At 51.9% G+C, this 19,580-nt stretch overlaps 1 protein-coding gene across 2 annotated transcripts; it reads left to right on the forward strand.

Annotated features, from left to right (window-relative positions):
* The first annotated feature begins 6,942 nt into the window (after positions 1-6,942).
* VPS4A (vacuolar protein sorting 4 homolog A) lies at positions 6,943-18,107 on the forward strand. Of its 2 annotated transcripts, none has more exons than XM_032326378.1 (11): positions 6,943-7,159; positions 10,927-11,038; positions 11,137-11,284; positions 12,543-12,601; positions 12,722-12,841; positions 13,307-13,463; positions 14,000-14,148; positions 14,517-14,598; positions 14,838-15,057; positions 16,403-16,543; positions 17,274-18,107. In XM_032326378.1, exons 1-11 carry the CDS (start codon positions 7,139-7,141, stop codon positions 17,373-17,375), a joined length of 1,311 nt encoding a protein of 436 aa, XP_032182269.1. In that variant the 5' UTR covers positions 6,943-7,138; the 3' UTR covers positions 17,376-18,107. The 2 variants fall into 2 exon arrangements, with proteins under 2 accessions (XP_032182269.1, XP_032182268.1); XM_032326377.1 differs by having other exon boundaries at positions 6,944-7,159; positions 12,540-12,601.
* The last annotated feature ends 1,473 nt before the right edge of the window (positions 18,108-19,580 follow it).

The raw sequence follows: 19,580 nt of genomic DNA on the forward strand, positions 1-19,580 counted from the left end.
CACAATTTTCATAGAGTGACAGTTCCCTCCCACCCACCTTGCCTTCCATTTATTACTGGGGTCAGCTTTTAAGGCAGTGTCCTTCATCATACCCAGAAAGTACTTCAGTCCTCTGTGATTGGAATGGCACAGGGCACATGGTCACATAGGCTCCTTCCCTTTTGTTTTCCACATCCCGGATTAGTGCACACAAAGTAGGTCTTGCCTTCAGTGAGTTGGCCTTTAATTTAAACCTACCCTTTGACAATCAAGTGCTAATGATTCTTTGGTATTGGAATCAGCACATAGGTATTGTCGTGTAAGTGTCTGTTCCTCCTACGTTGGCAGAAGTGCTTTCCTTCTATCTTAGTCCTGTTCTAGAGGGTATCACATGTATTTTTCACCCCTGTTTTGTGAATTACTAAAACTTGCGGGAGAGGAAATGACTTCAGTTAAGTTTTGGGTTTGGCACAATCATCAGTCTCAGTGATATTCTTCATACCTGTAGCAAGTCTACCCTGATTACAAGAACTGGTTTTAGTTTTGTATTTTTTTCTCCAGCATTAGACTCCAGTATTACGTTTACAATCTGTTGGATGTGTTCAGCATAAGACCTTGGTGCCCAAAGAATTTGTTCCTTTTTTGGTACCAGACCCAAGGTCTTATAGAAGATAATATGGCAAACCACTACCTATGAAGGCCATTTTGGCTAATCTGTGCAAATTCTGATTATGCCCCCCTTGTATGTATTTTATTCCATACAACTTTCATTTTCATTAAGTATTATTAGAAAACTAGAATAATACTTCTACAAGAAATTAAAAGTATATGATATTCTGGTTTTTTCCTTCTTTTTAGAACCCTATATTTAAACAAGACTTCTTTTTAAGTGTTGTTTAAGATTCAGTTCTCAAATCCTCTGGTATCGCCAGACTACCAAATCAAAACTTAGGGCATAAAACAGGGCAGTATTTGTGTTCTTAAGAATTAAAAAAAGCTTTATGTGTACTCTATAAATATAAATGCATAGACAATACTTTCCCTTGAGTTGGACATCAACATACAGCATTGTACATTACAATGAAAATTTGTAACTTAAGGGTATTATATATATAAATACATATATACGTTTGTAACCTTTATACTGTAAATAAAAAAAATGCTTTTAGACTTGTATTTTTTCTTTTATTTTTACATTAAAATGGTTTCAAACCTGCCGGAAGATTTCAAGAGCAGTACGAAGATCTCCTACATCCCTCCTCTTCATCCAGACTTCCCAGTTGTTAACATTTTACATTTGTGCCGTTATCCCCTCTTGTCTTACTCTGACATGTTGCTCCAGCACCCTTACATCCTCAGTGTGTCCCTCCCAAACACAGCGACACTCTCCTGCATTGTCATTGTCGCCCTAACCCGTGCAGCCCCTACCCCCACCACCAAATCAGCATGGCCCGACACTAGCACCCAAGCCACAGACCCCATTCGAGTGGTGCCAGTCGTCCCAGCAAAGTCTCCTTTTTCCTTCCGGCACAGGAGCCTATCCAGTACCACAGGTGGCATTCCGTTGTCATGTCTCCTCATTCTGCTGGTGTCATTTTTAAGCAGACGTAGAGCAACTCCAAACTCAAAAACCTAGCTTGGGTTCTAGTTCCACCACTGACTTTCACTGACTGACGGAGCTTAATCATTGGATCCCTCTGAGCTTTATTACACTCTGAGTCACACAGAGGGGAGGAGATGGTTTTTCAGCAATCCTATCAGGAATCATCAGTGCTCATTCATTTGCACGGTCAGTCACTCACTTTGCATGAGATTTCGCCCTGGCCCTACCTCTCCAAGCTGTTACTCACCTGAACTTAGTTTTTGTAGCTCTTCTGCCACATTCCTCTTGGCCCCCACTCAAGGGATCCTTAACAATGTTGTTAAGAACCCACTCCTTGGCAGGAGCCCTAGAATGCTGGCGTTTGTCCAGTCTGATTTTACTAGGTTGTATTGACTAAGCAGAGCTGACTCAGCGGTTCAAGCTCAGGTTCACAACACGTGTCGCCCTGCCAGCATCAGCCGAATCCCACCTGGGAAAGTGAGGCGCAGGAAGGAACAAACCAAACCGTTTATCTGCAAGTCAGTGACTTTCTACCTGAAGTGTGAGAGCTCAGATGTGTGGGAGCTGATAATCTGATTTCTGCTCTAGTGAGAAAGTCAGAATATGAAGTTCTTGATCTGATTTGGATCTACGAAGCCGGAACATGCTCCATGTGACATCCCACAAATCATATTTAACGCCTTTATTTCCCCTTCCCTCCCTCCACTGACTCCTAAACTGCCAGCAGTGGCAACACCACTGGAGAACTGAGGGGTTCTCGGAGTCTGTTTTCAAGCTGCCCTCCCAGGAAAAAGTCCGCAGTGGGCGGCCAAGTGAGACGGGGAGGAGGCCCACTTCCTGCCACCAGATGCGGCTGCTTGGCACAGAACTTCCCTCCAGGACGGGGAGCTTCCTCTGGGAAGCTTGCTTTGTTAGCAGGGCCGGTGTCGGTACTGCCGGCTCACAGAAGACAGAAGCTATTCCAGGAGTCCCAAGAAAGCTGAATAAGCAGAATGAAGAGAAGGTGAACACAGCCCATGGATCTCACACCCAGCCCTTGCTATGTGCTGAATTGTGCCCCCACCAAATTCACAGGCTGAGCCCAACCCACCACATCTCAAGAGGGTGACTGTATTTGGAGATAGGACCTTTGAAAAGGCAATTCAGTTAAAATGAGGCCGTTAGGGTGAGCCCTTGGCCAATCTGACTGGGGCCCTTAGAAAAGAGGGAAGCTTGGGCAGAGAAAAGGGGTGCATGCGCACCCAGAAAAGACCCCCCGAGGACACAGCAAAAGCATGGCCATCTGTCAGGCAAGGAAAGAGGCCTCGGAAGAAACCAACCCTGTTATACCTTGATCTTGGACTTCCAGCCTCCAGAACTATGGAGACAATTTCTATTGTTTAACCCCCTCCCCCAGAGTGTGTGGTCCTCTGTGATGGCACCCGTAGCCATCACAACCCAGCGCTCCTTAACTTCAGGGTCTCCAGCTCTGGAAGGGCAGCGCCGATGCCAGGTACAGAATAGCAAATACAAGCCTCCCCAGGCCAGCCACACAGCTCCGACGGCGTCTGAAAGCACAGTGCTCAGGGTGGAAGCTGAGAAGCCATGACTCGTCCCATGTGTATGCGTCTCCCTGTCTCACCCAGGCTCATCACAGCCCTGTCCCTCCACTCCCACCACGATCCTGATTCCAGTGTCCACAGGAATGCGAAGCACCTTGCTTGGCCTTTTGGTTCCTCAGCCTCCTTGTGTGTGACGATGGCCCTTTTGTTCCAGCTCCGCCATCCTCCTGCTCCCACTGTGGCCCCCTAGACGGTTATTGCTGGAACGGAGCCATTTCCAAAATCAGGAACTGAAGCAGCCCTCTCCAGCATGCTCCTGCTGGGACTGTCCTTCGACCTTTTGGGTCCTCAGCTAGTTCACGGACTCTCTCTCCGGCTCCTTATCCGCCTCCCTCCTTCCCATCCCATCGCCCACCATTGCAGCACCGCGCTCGCCAAAACCTCTGAGTTCCCTGCGGTTCTGCCTTCGTGGGAGCCACGTGGAGGAACCCAGCTACCTTCCTGCATCTCGGTGAGTAGCTGAGTCCTGGGGAGGAAGGCTCAAGGCAAATTGGTACTTCTGTAAATTTACAGAGGTTGCCAGCCTTTACCAGGTGTGCCCTTAACACTGCTCATGTTTGGGTCACTTGAAAGGATTTCAAACCATCGTTACTCTCCTCAAACCCCAGGGCTCCCACTTCTCTCTCTCTCTCTCTCTCTCAGCAGATTCTCTTCGTTCCTAATTCACTGGGAAAACAGCAGCCACCCAAAGGTACTCTCCCAGCTTCTCTCACCGTCCAGCTGACCTAGGTAGGCATTTATCTTCTTCCCTCCGACTATAATGTCTAAAGCCAGTCTTCTTCCTTTGCTTTGGTCCCATTCCCATTCATAAACCTTTTCAACTAGACCCTTCCTACTGGGCTTTTAAACATGTTCAACTCTTCTCCCATTAAAACCCATCACAGGGCGCCTGGGTGGCTCAGTGGGTTAGGCCGCTGCCTTCGGCTCAGGTCATGATCTCAGGGTCCTGGGATCGAGTCCCGCATCGGGCTCTCTGCTCAGCAGGGAGCCTGCTTCCTCCTCTCTCTCTCTCTCTGCCTGCCTCTCTGCCTACTTGTGATTTCTCTCTGTCAAATAAATAAATAAAATCTTTAAAAATAAATAAATAAATAAATAAATAAATAAATAAAACCCATCACAGATTCCTTCCCGGACCCCTCAACTCCTGCAGCTAATGCTCTAGGCCTCCTTCTCTTTTCCCCAAATCTCTTGAAAGCGTTGTGCCTCCTGGTGACCCCCCCCCCCCGCTCAGCCAGCCCATTACAGGAGGGTTTCCGCCTCCATCACATGACTGGAACGTCTCTGGCTGAGGCGGCTGGTGTCTTCCTAGGACTGTTTGCCTCCTCAGCTGCATTAGATACTGTGCTCCCGTCTCCTTATCAGTCCCCCTTCCCTGACTCCCAGAGCACTCCTGTGGCTAGCTTCCCTCTCTACCTGTCTTTCTGAGCTGCTTTGGCGGGCTCATCCTCCTTCCGTCAGCCCGCAAGCAGCCAAGCTCTGTCCTAGGCTCCGCCTGCACGCTGCGCTGCCCTAGGAGATCTCATTCCCACCTAGCCCCAGAGGGCTCTCAGCTGCGTATCTCCGGCCTCACCTTTATTCTGACTCCGGGATGTATATGCCTAACTGAAACTTGGTGTTTCAAAGGCACCTCATATTTGTGATCTTCCTCACTTCTCCACCCCCCAAACCTGGGCTCTGTTCAGTATTCCCCAACTCAGTGTCACCAGTATCTGTCCAGGTCCTGAAGCCAATAACCCAGGAGTCACCTCTGTCCCTTCCTGACCCTCACCATACCCCAAGTCTAAAACACTTCCATGTGCTTATGATTTGTCTTCCACAATGCTTCCATTCTGTATATGTCTCTCCGTGCCCCTGCCCCTAGTACAGGCTTCCCTCATACTTGTGGACTACAGCAATAGCTTTGCATGCTATAGCCACCCCATCCCTGCAAGCTGTTCTGCACAGTAGGGCTCGAGTCACCGCTCAGAAAAAAACAACAGGGCCCCTGGATGACTCCACTGGGGAAGCATCGACTCTTGGTTTTGTCTCAGGGTCTTAGGATAGGCCCACCACCTCATCTCTGGGTTTACCTGGGAGTCGGCTTCCCTCTGCTGCTCCTACTCTCTTTCTCTTTCTCAAATAAATAAATAAATAAAATCTTTAAAAACAAACAAAAAACAGTTTCCCACTGTCCTCAGGATAAAACCCCAAATCTCTACCATAGCCAAATGCCCAGGCCTTGCCCAACTCCTCCACATCAGTTCACTTTGACTTACTTTCTGCTCTCTGCCTATCTGAGCCTTCTTCCAGTTTCTTAAATTCCATCAGTGGCCTCCATAGGGCCTCAGCACCTTTCTACAGGCTGTTTCATCAACCTGGAGTGTCCTTTCTCCTGTCTCAAACCTCAGCTTTGAACCTGGTAACCTTTTCTGACCACCTATCTTGGGCAGGTGGCCTGTTAGATGTGCACAAAGCACGTGGATTTTCACAGATGGGCCTCAACACACTTACTACATCATCTTTCCTGATGAACATCATCTTTCTTCTCAAACAGTAGGCTGACCTAGAACTGTTTTGATCATTGCTATATCCCCAGAAACTAGCACAGATATACTATACTGAAGTTCACAGGGCTAAAGCCCCCAGCATTGGAGATTTAAGAAAACCACTTTCCTGGGGCTCTTGGCTGGCTCAGTTGGTAGAACATGAGACTCTTGATCTTGGGGCTCTAAGTTCAAGCCCCAGGTTGGGTGTAGAGATTACTTTAAAAAAAAAAAAAAAGAAGAAGAAGAAGGAAAGAAAGAAAGATCTTAAGAAAAAGAAAAGAAAAGAAAACCACTTTCCTAAAGAGAAAAGTAGCAGGGTTGATACTAAAAAACAAAACCAAAAACCGACTTTAGACTGAACTACCAGCATCATATTTTTTTTTTTTAAAGATTTTATTTATTTTTTTGACAGAGAGAAATCACAAGCAGATGGAGAGGCAGGCAGAGAGAGAGGGAAGCAGGCTTCCCGCTGAGCAGAGAGCCCGATGCGGGACTCGATCCCAGGACCCTGAGATCATGACCTGAGCCGAAGGCAGCGGCTTAACCCACTGAGCCACCCAGGCGCCCCGACCAGCATCATATTAATAGTTAACAGAGGAGGCGCCTGGGTGGCTCAGTCCATTAAGCACTTGACTCTTGATTACTGCTCAGATCGTGATCTCGGAGTCCTGAGATCAGCTCCACTTCTGGCTGCGTCCTGGTCATAGAGCCTGCTTGAGATTCTCCCTCTCCCTCTGCTCCTCCACCTGTTCGTGTTCTCTCTCTCTCTCTCTCAAAATAAAATAAAATAAAATAAAATAAAATAAAATAAAATAAAATAAAAAATAACGATGGTTAACAGAGACTGTATCCGCAGTGTGGGGTACACTGTGTTTACAGTAGCTAGCTCATTTATTCCCCCCAAAAGCCAGACAAGGTAGATACTAATTATTAGTATACTCTATTAAACATAAGAAATCCAAAACTCTGGGAACTAGGTTTACTGTGCAAGAAAAACTGTTCTACAGGCGCTATTCTGCTAGAAATGGTATCTAGGACTCGAGGACTTGAGGTTTCCAGGCGCCCTGCCTCTGGCCCCGCCCCCGCAGCCCTCACTTCCCGCCCCCCTCCACCCTGAGCTCCCCGCCCCTAACACGTCCCCTGCCCAGCCCCGCCCCGGCCCTAGTCGGTGCCGCCCCTGGGCAGCTGGGAGCTGTGCCTGCAGTGCCAGCTGTGGCCGCCGGGGGGCAGTCGCGCGGCTCAGGCCCGACCGCTCTGGGCCGCGCTCCTCGCTCGCCCTCCGACTCCGCTCCGGCTGCGAGCGGCTACCCTGCCCGCGCCCAGCGCCAAGTCGCCGGGCTCCCCGCGCCCGACGCAGCAGCTCGGCTCCCGGGGGCCGGACTGAGGCCGCAAGCAGCGCCGCGGGGTGTGGGGCGGATCCAGGAGATGAAATGACAACGTCAACCCTCCAGGTATCTCGGTGCGGCGGGGCTCGGCTTCCGGAGGCCGGAGGAGGCGCGGCGGGGCCTGCGAGCCAGCAGTCGGGCGGGCGGCCTGCTCGGAACCCCGGCCCAGTGGCCCTCTCCCCGCCGCCCTGTCGCCGCCTCCACCCGTTTCTGTTTTCATGCGCCCGGAGCCACGGGCCGTCTCCCGTCCAGAACTCCCGTGCCCCTGCCACCCCCACCCCCTGTCCGGCCAGGCCGAGCCCCGAGGCCGCTCCGTGCAGCCAGCGGCGCCCGAGTACCGCGGCGGGAATCCGCCTCCTGCGGACCGCACAGGCGCCGCCGGGGAAGCTCGACCCCGCAGTCGGGCTGCTTGTTCTCCCTCCTCCTGCTTCCCTTAGGACGAGTCCCCGCTCCTTCCCCAGGCTTGGATTTCCTCCTGTCGGCCCGCGACCCTTCATTCATTGCCCAGGTCTTGCCTGGTGGGGCTGGGGCGGCGCCACCTGGATGCGTGACTGACCCATTCTCCAGGTGCTGCCCGTCCTGCTGGGCCGGCGAACAGAAACCTGCCCAGGCCTCAGACCTGGGCTTCAGTCTTGGCTCTGCCACTCAGTCGCATGTGACCTTGGGCCAGTTACTTGATCTTGGAATTTCGGGTTTCCTGTCAGTGAAATGGGGTGATACCCTGTAGGGTTGTTGTGACAGTGGCTCTGGATTGAGTAATACAGGTAAAGTTTCTAAACACAATGCCTGCTACGTAGTGCTCAAGATAAAGCCTGTCAAGGAGTTAGGCAGGACTTCGTGGAAGAAGGGGCATATGCCTGGATCCAGAAAGGATGGGTAGACACCTGAAGGTGGAGGAAAAAGTGGGAACAGAGGCATGGAATAAACTGGGCTGCTTGGCCAGGAATTGACTAGAGTCCAAAGCCAGACCCCACCATCCACCAGCAGAAGCTCTGATATGTTATCACAGGGGTTTGTAAACTTTGGCTGCAGATCCCACCTGTCCAGTTTTTGTGAGCTAAGAATGTTTTTACATTTCTGTTCAAGTTTTATTAAGGAGCGCCTGCATGGCTTAGTTGGTTAAGCCTCCGACTCTTAATTTTCGCTCCAGTCACGATCTAAGGGTCGTGGGATGGAGCCCTGCGTCTGCTCCATGCACAGCAGGAAGTCTACTTGAAGATTCTCTGTCTCTCTCTGCCTTTCCCCCTGCTCACACACTCTCTCTCTCTCTCTCTCTAAAATAAATAAATAAATCTTAAAAATAAAAGCTTTGTTAAGCTATAACTCACCACACAGTTTGGCACATTTCAAGTATCCGATTCATTGGCTTTTAGTCTGTTCAGAGTTGCGCAACCATCATCACACTTTCAGAACCTTTTCATCACCCCCAGAGAGAAACTCCACACCCTTTACCATCAACCCCACGAACCTTGTATCTCTCCCAGCCCAGGGCAAACACTCAGATAATTTCTGTCCCTATGGATTTGCCTTTTCTGAGCACTTTTCTTTCTTTGTTCATTTGTTAAAAGATTTATTTATTTAGTTTAGGGAGGGGGAGGGGCTGAGGGAGAGAGAAACTCAAGCAGATTCCTCGCTAAGCATGGAGCAGACTCGGGGCTCGATCCCATGACCCCGAGATCAAACGAACAGAAACCAGGAGTCCGATGCTCGACCAACTGCGCCAGCCAGGCGCCCCTATTCTGGATATTTTATGTAACTGGAATCATATAATATGTGGTCCTTTGTGACTGGCTTCTCTCACTTAACATAATGTCGTAGGTTTTTTGTTTTTAAAAGGCTGGGAAAAGATATCTCATGACACGTGAAAATCATGAAATTCAAATTTCAGTGTCTATAAATAAAGTTTTATTGGAACACATTCCTGCTCTTTGATTTACGTATTTTCCATGGCTGCTTTCCGTCTACAAAGGCTGAGTTGTGTAGTTTCTCCAGAGGTTGTATGGCCAGGCAAGTCTAACCTATTGACCATCTGGTCCTTTACAGTTTGCCAGCTCTTCTGTTAGCACATCTTCCTTAGCCTTGTCCTTCACCCTCATCCTTGCCATATGTGTTACTAGAGATGCACCAGGCTGGCAGTTTTATTTATCACCTCACCCTTGTGTTATGCAAAACTATTCTTCAAACTGCAGCTGAGGCCTCTTGCCTGTGAAGTGTTGTATGCACTTGCCAGAAAGACTTAATGTGCTCTTAGGTGCATTAATCAGTAAAATATTTCGAAGGGAGGGGAGCAGAGCATCCCTCAAGTATTGTTCTGAGCCCTGCCTTTCTAAAGGACAGACCCAAGCAAGGAGGCATATAGAGTGAAAAAGTCCATGGAACTGGGCATGTTTGTTCTGGAGAAGAGAAGCCATCAGGGACAGGGGAACTCATTCCATTGTCTCATCAGAAGAGCAGGTGGTGGTGGGGAGAGTAGACCTGCGAAGCTTGTGTTTAAGCTAATCATCCGAGAAGGTTCTGGGCTCCTGGCCATTCCCTCTTTGTAGGTAAGGGAGGTAGCTGAGCTTGAAAATAGTAGCCAACACTTTGACCTTTCCTCATCTCCTCCACCTGGTGAGTTCATTTATCATCATCTTGGCCAAACTGACTCCCGTCCATCAGTTCTGTAGAGCTAGCCGTGTCTTGCTGAGACTTCCGACTTTCAGAGGAGGAAGGGCTGCACAAATGCCTGAGCCCGGCCAAGAGCTGGTCAGGAGGTTTATTGTTTGCTGTGGACGGAACTGTGTGGACATGGTGGGATCTGCCGGCCTCATGTCCAGTGCCGATCAGCTTGAGGAGGGTAATTCTGGTAATGCTTCCTGGGCTGGTGAAGCCACGGTTTCTAAAACTGGATATGTAGGTGTAGGGCAGCTGCTTGAAAATACAGTATGCTTTGAGTTGAGTTTAGAGCACAGGCCTCCAGGAATTGTGAGATTCACAAAAATACCCTCACAGTGTTCTTAGAAAATTCCAGAGGACCGTTACCCTCAGTTGGCAATACATATATGTCTTTGGAGTAAGCAAGCCCTTTTCTTTCTTTTTTAAAAGATTTATTTATTGTAGTATGTGCATATGCCAACGGGGGAGGGGAAGAGGGAGAGAATCTTCAAGCAGACTGCCCACTGAGCACAAAGCTGGACGCCCCTTGTGTCCAGCTTTTGGCTCATGACCTGAGCCAAAACCAAGAGTCAGACACTTAACTGTGTGCCAGCAAGCACTTTTCTTACTAAAACTACTGGTATGCTGATCCATGTGTCTAAGCATCCCCTCCCTAAGGAGCAAATTTAGGAAAACCCATCTCTTTTTACCACAGAGAAGCAGGTTGGGCCAATAGGAGGATCTGGTAGAACTCAGGGCTGGCTCGTCTCTGGCCTTCGAGGGCAAGTGCGGTTCCTGGCCTTCTCGCTGAGCAGCACACCAAGCAGTTGGTTCTGGCGTTTTCCCTGCTCCAGGAGCTGGGTCCAGGGCCACTTTTCTTTCCCTTGATGCAAGAAATAGAAAGTGGATTCTCCCCTTGAGCCCTAACCTGAGATACTTGGTCAGGTTTCCACTTACTGAAATCCAGAGTGAAATTGAGAAGGAGATCGCTTTCAGCTGTATGAGTGTATTGTGAAGAGGGATGGCTGTCTTTTAAAGCTCCCTTTCAACATCTTTCTAGCTGATGTTGGAAAAATAGGCCGACATAATTGTGTGCATCTAACAGATCTGTAGGATTCCTGCTGCCCTGGGACTGCAAGGGCTTTTTGGGTCTCTTGGGAAGCACTGAGGTATCTGAGGTATTTGCTTCACCTTTCCAGAAAGCCATTGATCTGGTGACGAAAGCCACGGAAGAGGATAAAGCCAAGAATTACGAGGAGGCCCTCCGGCTCTACCAGCATGCCGTGGAGTATTTCCTACATGCTATCAAATGTGAGTCACGCAGGGCCCAGCCCGCCGGCTGAGCGCCTGAAGAGCTACTGCGGGAGCAGGTGCAGGTGGGCACACCCTCTCCACTTCCCCTTTTGCAGATGAGGCACACAGCGACAAGGCCAAGGAGAGCATTCGAGCCAAGTGCATGCAGTACCTAGATCGGGCGGAGAAGCTGAAGGATTATTTACGGAACAAAGAGAAGCATGGCAAGAAGCCAGTCAAAGAAAATCAGAGTGAGAGTAAGGGGTGAGTACAGAGGAGTGGCGGACCCCTGCCGGGACCAGAGACCCCAGGAGCATGTGTCCTTTTTCTCTGTTGCTGCCATTCCTGGTGCTGAATATTTCCATAAACGGTGTCTGGTTGGATCCGCACAGAAAAGCTGTGGGTGAAATGCGAGCCAGCAGGGAAGTTACAAGCCTTGGATTCCACACTAAGACTCTCAGGGTACATCCCGCCGCTGCCTCTTCCTAGCTGGGTGATCCTGGACGCGTGCCATGACCCCCTGTGCTTCCAGGCTTCTCATTTGTGGAAGAAAGATAACGTTCCTTCCCGCCCGGTGTTGCTCTAAAGGGGGGATGAGATGATGCGGGTCAAGGCCTAAAAGTAAAGCGTGGTGGGCAGGAAGGATGGAAGAAGGGCCAGCTGCTGTGACAGTCGGAGTTACTGTGTGCATCTGACAGATGAGTTGGCCCAGATCACAGAGCTGGCACCGGCTGGAGTCTGGACCCCACACAGGGCCTCTGTGTCCTACCCCAAAGCCAGTGTTTGCTCGGCCGCCCCTCACCTCATGTGTGGTTTGCCCACCACAGAGATTCCAGTTAGCTGAGCATAAAAGTCAGTGGTGTCCTGAAAGTGAGGGGGTGGGCCCAGGCAGGAGGGTCACGCAGCAGGAGAGAGGTGGGTGGTGTGTCTGCCGCTCCCTGCCAGAGCCGATGGGCTCTGTCCCCGGATGGACAGGTTCCCCAGAGAGCCAGACATACTCTGGGAAGGGAAGAGGAGGGGGCAGGAGGTGAAGCATCTTTGGCGGGGGCTGGAAGAGTTCTGAGGATGGCTGATCACTTAGGACCCATTAGGGATTGGTCCTGGAGTAAGACCTGTGACCTTGTTCCTTTCCCAGATACCCCGCTTTAAACCATACTTCCTCTCTGAGTCACAGCCACTTGCTGTCTGTTGTGAATCTGTGTGAAAGGCCAGTGACAGCTCTGGTTGCCCGCCCAGCTGCTCCTGAATTCCAGCCAAAGCGTATAACCCTCACCAGCCTTCTACAGAGAACACACGTCTCTGTTCTTACTCCATTAATGAAGAAACAAGGTTGGGTCATGGGAGTGTTTTCCTGGGAGTGTCAATTACAGGTGGTCTGAGGCTCACTGAGGTCCCTCGCCACCACTGAGCAGGGCAAGCAGCTCCTACTGGGCCAGCAGGCAGAGCCTGACCTTGCTCTCAGAGCCTTCTTGCCAATTGCCTCTTGCTTTAGCCTGTCATCTTCTGTCTCCTTCCTCAGCAGTGATAGTGACAGCGAAGGGGATAATCCAGAGAAAAAGAAATTGCAAGAACAACTGATGGGTAAGAGGCCCGCCCCCCAATGGCGGTGGGGGTGTGGGGGGTGTGGCGAGGGCTTCCTGGAGGGTCGGCTCACACTCCTCAGTCAGGCTCCAGGTTGAAGGCTCTACTTGGCTCTTGCAGGTGCTGTTGTGATGGAGAAGCCCAACATTCGGTGGAATGATGTGGCTGGCTTGGAGGGGGCCAAGGAGGCCCTCAAAGAAGCTGTCATTTTGCCAATTAAATTCCCACACTTGTTCACAGGTAAGAGTTGAGCTACTTTAGGCCAAAATGGAAAAACAGCAGGCTTCCGAGGAACCCAGCCCAGGGCTCACACTCGGAAGATGTCCAGGAGCAGGGGGCCACTCAGCTCTCTTGGCCCTCAGGGTGTGAGGGCCCAACCTTCCCTCTCAGGGCTCTCGGTGGAGAGAGGCCCCAGGGTCTACCCATCACAGCCATCTGCTCCTTGGCTCCTCTCTGGCGTCAGGAACCCCTTTGCAACTAGAACTTCAACTTGACTCCCAATGGGTGAGTAGAGTCAGGAACCAGTGGTAGCCAGTGTCACTTCCACAGTTCTGGGGGGTCATGAGCCAGGGCTAGGAGCAGGCTCTCAGCAGGTAATTCAGTTCCCTTTCTTCCTTTGCTTCTAGAATCGGTCATCTTGTCAAGTTTTTCTGTTCCCTTTCCCCAGTCAGGAGGAAGCTCACCTCAGTTTATTCTTTGTTGTAGGCAAGCGTACACCTTGGCGAGGGATACTGCTCTTTGGACCCCCTGGCACAGGGAAATCCTACCTGGCCAAAGCGGTGGCCACAGAGGCCAACAACTCCACCTTCTTCTCTGTGTCCTCTTCAGACTTGATGTCTAAGTGGTTGGGGGAGAGTGAGAAGTAAGTCAGCTGCCAGACCCTGCTTCCCTGCCCTTGAGCCACCACCCAGAGGAACTGCTGTTGGGGGTCATGGAGAAGGAGCCAGTGGAGGGGAATCCTGCTAGCTTGTTGGGTGGGACACTGTCCTGACAGAGCTTGCTGAGACTGAACGGGCGCGCTGGGGAGAGGAGTCCTCATGAAGGGAAGGCAAAGGCGCTCCCAGTCTTTGGGTGTCAGGTGGGTGTCCTCTGTTGGGGGCTTCATGCGGTTCAGTTATTTTCCACACCGACTCCCGTTTTGCAGAGGATGACACCGAGGCTGAGCGGAGGGGAAATGACTTGTCCTAAATCCAGAGCTAATGAGTGGGGCTGTCACCAGGGCTGGCGGTTCCTCACGGCACCGTGCTGCCCGTGGATCTGTGATGACCGGGGGCTGAAATCCTACCAAGACGGGCGTCCTGACCTGCCTGTAGGAAAGGCAAAGAGAAGCAGTGGCTGGGCCCTTGGCTGGGATGGGTGTGGGCGTCCTGATCCCAGCCCCACTTGTCACCCTCACAGGCTAGTCAAGAACCTGTTCGAGCTGGCCAGGCAGCACAAGCCCTCCATCATCTTCATCGATGAGGTGGATTCCCTCTGCGGGTCCCGCAATGAAAACGAGAGCGAAGCCGCCCGAAGGATCAAAACGGAGTTCTTGGTCCAGATGCAGGGTGTGTGCCAGCACTGGGTGCCCTCCCCGGGGCCTCCAGCCAGCCCAGCGCGTTGTAACTTCCTCAGCTGCGGCTGGGTCTGATGATCCTTAAGACAAAGGGGAAATGTCAGAGCAGCCCTTCTGGGCTCCGACTCCACAGGCCTGCAGAGAGGTCACCCTGGCCTTTGGCCACCAGCCTTCTGCCCTTCTTGAGGCCGGCAGGGCTTCAGAGAAGGCTCGTGGCCCAGCGGAGCTGGTTGGGGCCCTGCAGGTGGGGGCACGGGGCTGGCCCGAGATCGGAACACAGAGGCCCCTGAGGTGCTTCCCCGGATGCTCCCGTCCTTGCAGATGTTCTGAGTCGGTGTCTGTGTTTCCCGTTCTCCACAGGGGTGGGGAATAACAACGACGGGACTCTGGTGCTTGGTGCCACCAACATCCCCTGGGTGTTGGATTCAGCCATTAGAAGGAGGTGAGTTCCCCCTGGTAGGTGCCGGGGGCTGAGGTCTTTCTCCCGCTGCAGTCAGCCCGTGGTCTCCTGCCGCCGCGGCTGTGGGTGCGGACGGCCTCCGCTTCCCTGGAGGCCGCTTCGCGTCTGTGTGGTGAGCAGAGTCCTCAGTGAAGCCACCTTCCGGAGGGCCCCAGCACCTCTCTCAGCGAAGACTGTCACGCCTTCTCTTCTCAAGTCCTGCTGTGTGCTTGGCTCTGTAGGTTTGAAAAGAGGATTTACATCCCGCTGCCTGAGGAGGCTGCCCGAGCCCAGATGTTCCGGTTGCACCTGGGGAGCACTCCCCACAACCTCACGGAGGCCAACATCCACGAGCTGGCCCGGAAGACGGAAGGCTACTCGGGTGCCGACATCAGCATCATTGTGCGGGACTCCCTCATGCAGCCGGTCAGAAAAGTTCAGTCAGCGACACACTTCAAAAAGGTGAGTGGAGGAGCGCCTGGGTGTCTCAGCTGGTGAAGCATCCAGCTCTTAGCTCAGCTCAGGTCTTGATCTGATCAGGGCTGTGAGCCCACGATGGGCTCCACTCCTGGTGTGGAACCTGCTTTAAAAAAAATAGGTGAGTGGCCAGCAAGGAGTTGTTCAGAAAATGTCACAGGAATGGGGATGCCAGCTTTCTCTGCCGGGTCCTTGGCTGCTCAGGGGACATTTCTTTGGTCTCACGGAGAACCGAGGACAAGTACGTGAGCCCTCTGGCTCCACAGACTGGGGTTGCACCTGCTCTCTCTTTCCTGTCGTTCTTCCTGCGTGAATGTGAGCGTCTGAGATTGTGGGAAGCCAGAGGTCATGGCCCCTTGCAGTCACCTCTGCCACCTCCACAGTCAGCGCTGTGCTGTCGTGTGTGGGGCCCCCACTCAGTGTCTAAAGAATCAGCAGGTGCAGAATCACTCGCTCTAAGGAGGAGCTCCTGTCACACAGCGTGTCTCTGTTGAGTGTCTGCCAAGGGTCCTGCTGTGTACCTGGTGCTGTTCTAGGACGTGGGGAGACACTTGGGACCACAGCAGACAAAAATCCCTGTTCTATAGGAGTTGAGGAGATACTCATTTCTTAGAGGGTAATGAGGGGGAAGACAGAGCAGTAGATGGAGTCTGGTGTTTCTGATGTTCGGAGTTGAGTGGGCAGGTTGTATTCTTTTAATAATAAAAAAAAATTTAGTTGAGAGAGAGAGGAGTTGGGAGGTGCAGAGGGAGAGAGAATCCCAAGCGACTCCCTGCTCCATCTCACAACCCTGAGATCATGACCTGAGCTGAAATTGAGTCAGGTGCTTAACTGACTGAGCCACCCAGACGCCCCACAGTAGGTTGTATTCTTAAAGGATAGGCCATCCTAGATAAGATCTGAGTCAAGAGTTGAAGGAGGTGGAATTAGCCTTGGGGATATTTGGGGGGATGTTGCCAATAAAGCAGACTGCGGTTAGAAGAACAGTTTTGATGTCACTACATTTGTGGTGAGATTTGATGGAGTCACTGAGGGAAAGGAAGATAATGAGACACTTCAGGCCACAGACTGCGGTTCTGGAGAACAGTGCCTGGGATAACACGCTGACCACACGCCTCCAGAATCCTACCGTGAGCTACTTGCACCTGCCAGCCTGAGACTTCTGAAGGAGAGTCATTCTCTTCTCAGACCGATGAATGACCGAGAAAGCCAGGCACGCATTCATCCTCTCCCACTGCCTTCTCTTCAGGACTCAGAAAGCTGAGGTGTCCCATCCCTTCCCCAGCCGTCGAGCTGGAGCCCCTGCAGCCTCACTCCTATTTGATTTCAGGTCTGTGGCCCTTCCCGCACCAATCCTAGCGTTATGATCGATGACCTCCTGACCCCTTGCTCACCAGGGGACCCAGGGGCCATGGAGATGACTTGGATGGATGTCCCTGGTGACAAACTCTTAGAGCCTGTGGTTTGCATGGTAAGTGGCCAGCTGGGAGAGGGACTACACTGAGCCCAGAAAACTGGGGTCTTGGGCCTGAAAATAAAAATAGGCTTCTTCCCTTCTCTGGAGTAGTGGGTTGTCCTGAGCTGTTGTGGCTCCTCTGAAACAGAGAGGGGCTCTGGGTAGTTCGGGGTCCTGCTGTTAGACTCAGTGAATACCCAGGATGGAGGACATAGCATGAGCATTTTATTTTATTCAGCAAGAATAAAGTCCCTCTGGCATGACTGCATCATTCCATGGGTTTGGCTTGTTTCGTGCCCAGGAGGAGGCAGCAAGTGTCTGTTGGTAGTTGGCTTTGGTGTCACTGCACAGGCAGCCTGAGGGGACTAGTCCTCCCTTCTCCTCGTCCTGGTCTTCCAGATGGTCTTGCCTGTCGTGCGGGGCAGGTGTTTGTCAGTGTGGCTGGTATGGCGGGTGTGTAGTCAGAACGAGCTTCTCCCAGCAATTAAGACATGAGGGGAGTTTGAATTCTCTCAGACAAGAAGTAGGCCTGTTTGGGAACGACACCAGCCGCCTCTGGAGGGAAGAGCGGTCCTGGCACGGGAGACATGCATGCAGGCGCCAGGCAACCAGAGGGAGCTTTGCCTTTGGGGCTGGGAGCGACTGGGAACACTGGCTTCTTCCTGCTGGACCCCATGGGTCTGCGCAGAGAGGCTGAGGACCCTGGGCCGGGCTCCTCCTTAGGTTTGTGCCCTTGTTTTTGCAGTCGGACATGCTCCGGTCTCTGGCCACCACTCGGCCCACCGTGAATGCAGATGACCTCCTGAAAGTGAAGAAATTCTCAGAGGACTTTGGACAGGAGAGTTAAAAATTTCTTCACTTGGTGACGGTGAAGGTGGGAGGTTGACTGGTGTAATAAATCCACGGCACTCCCCACGTCAGTGGCCAGACAGCGCTCCAGGGCTCGTCTTCACGGCACTGCGGCGTCCCGTCTGCTGTCTGGCTGCCGGCTGGGGAGCAGGAAGGAAGGGCCTCCCTGGCCGCAGAGACGCGGAAGCACATTCAGCACCGGGTGGAATACTGGTTCTTCCTCCTTCCTCTCCTCCTCTTCTTCTGGATGCTCACCAACTCTTTGTCCTGCCCCTCTGTATTTTTTTGGTTTTTTTTTTTAAACCTTTCTTTGATCCCCTAAATTAATGCTGCTTGGATTTTTGTCTTGTTTATAAATAAACTTAAAATCTCCCGGAAGCGTCAAGGGGTGGGAGCAGCCCGCACTGTGGGGCTGTAGACCTTCAGGACGGCTTGCCGCTCCCTCAGCCTGTCCCTTCTAACCCAAGTTTTACTCCCTGCCTTGGAAGGCCACGAGTCAAACCAAGCCATTCCCAACCTCCTAGGTCAGCATCCCAGACCCTGTGTCCTCCCTGCAGGACAAGAGGATGGTTTTTGTGAGCACAAAGCTGTGTAGATCAGAATGAGTGAAGGCAGTCAGGTGGGTTTTACTGCTGCCTTTTCTTCCCTCTGAATGTGAGACCACCACACCCCCACCACTGCCCCTGGCTCCCTGCCCTGGAAACGGGCTAATAAATCCTTTCCCTCTTGAGCCACCTGAGTGATTGCATCTTTGATTCTTATCTGGGCTCCTTGAAGGCCACACTTGCTTCCATGAGAAAGACCCGCTGCTCTTCTCTCTGTGCTCTTCTCTTCATCGGACCAGGGGACTGCCAACTGCCGCAGTTCCCACTGTTCTCCAGTCGGGCTGGCCGGATCCTCCCCCCTCCCACCCCGCCTGCCGGGGCCTTGCACCTGTGGCACCTAGACAGTTCTTCCTGCGGACTGGGAGGCCTGCGGGCCAGACATGGCCTGTAGCTGTGTTTGGTTTGGCTTGCTGCCAACACTGAAAAATCAAGAGTTGATGTAAAAATTCAGATTTCTGGCTTCTGGGAGATTAGGCAACCTGCAGCCACAGCTGAGCGGGGGGCTGCCCTGTTCAGAGGCAGAACACTCTCTCCAGCTCACCCATCCCCACACGGACTGCCTCACCCCTTCGGCTTGCCTGCCCAGCTCCTGTGGCCGTTTGAATTTGTGACTCTTGATCTGGAGAACTCCCCGCCTCCCCCCTAGGCTCTCTAGAAATGCTGAGAGGAGGCTCTGCGCCCTGTGAATGAGGACACAAAAGGCCTACCCTCGGGCTCCTCTAGCTCCCCTCCGACTCCAAAAACCATGATCATTGTTCCAGGTCTTACCAGAACCCAAACTGTCCAGAACTGATGTTGTGACTGACTCTTAGATCACAGTAGCCTTGCACCATGGTGGTCTTTGATTTGGTTAGGAATGGCTGCTGAATTGTGACAACTTTTTGTTGGGCTCCTTGAAGGCTCAGGCCCAAGTGCTCCTCTCCAATGTGGGTACATCGGCCCTGCCTCAATACCGTGTGACCCCTTGGCAGCAACTATGGCTGGCATCTTTGTCACTTAGGAGTCCCCAGGGCTCTCACTTTAGTTATGTGCCCTCAGCCAGCAGTTATTGTTTGTGAACACTGGACTAGAAGCCAGCACAGGACATTGCCCTGCTCGTACGATTTCTTTTTAGCTACTTGTGTTTTCTTATTCTACCTCCAGCCACCTTTACTTGAAGCAGGTCCTTGCTTGCTTTATTTTTAAAATCTTCCTTTCTATTGCTCAGACACCTTGACAAGTCACGGGTTAACAGAAACAGGCTGCTGTGGTTCATCTTCACAGCTCTGGTCACAGCTGTCACAGATGTCATGCCTCTCCATCACCAGTGACAGGATGCAGGGTGATGACTGTCCTATTCACATGTGAGGCTGAAGTCACTTCAAACTGATGGTGTGCCCTCACCATCCATGTTAAACACCACTCACAGGTACAGAGGCATTTCCTCCCCTAAAAGCTAACTCTGAAATTCACTCCTCCCTACTTGGGAATTCTGTCCCAAACCTTCTGTCTACCTTGGCTTTCAACTTTGGTAGTTGACTTCTAAGGTAGCTGACTTCTGAAATGTTCCTTGGCTCAAGATGATTTGTGAGTGTGGTTATTGTGGCTGATACATCTCC

This window comes from Mustela erminea, chromosome 19 (genome assembly GCF_009829155.1).
Source record: "Mustela erminea isolate mMusErm1 chromosome 19, mMusErm1.Pri, whole genome shotgun sequence".
Classification (NCBI taxonomy): Eukaryota; Metazoa; Chordata; class Mammalia; order Carnivora; family Mustelidae; genus Mustela; species Mustela erminea.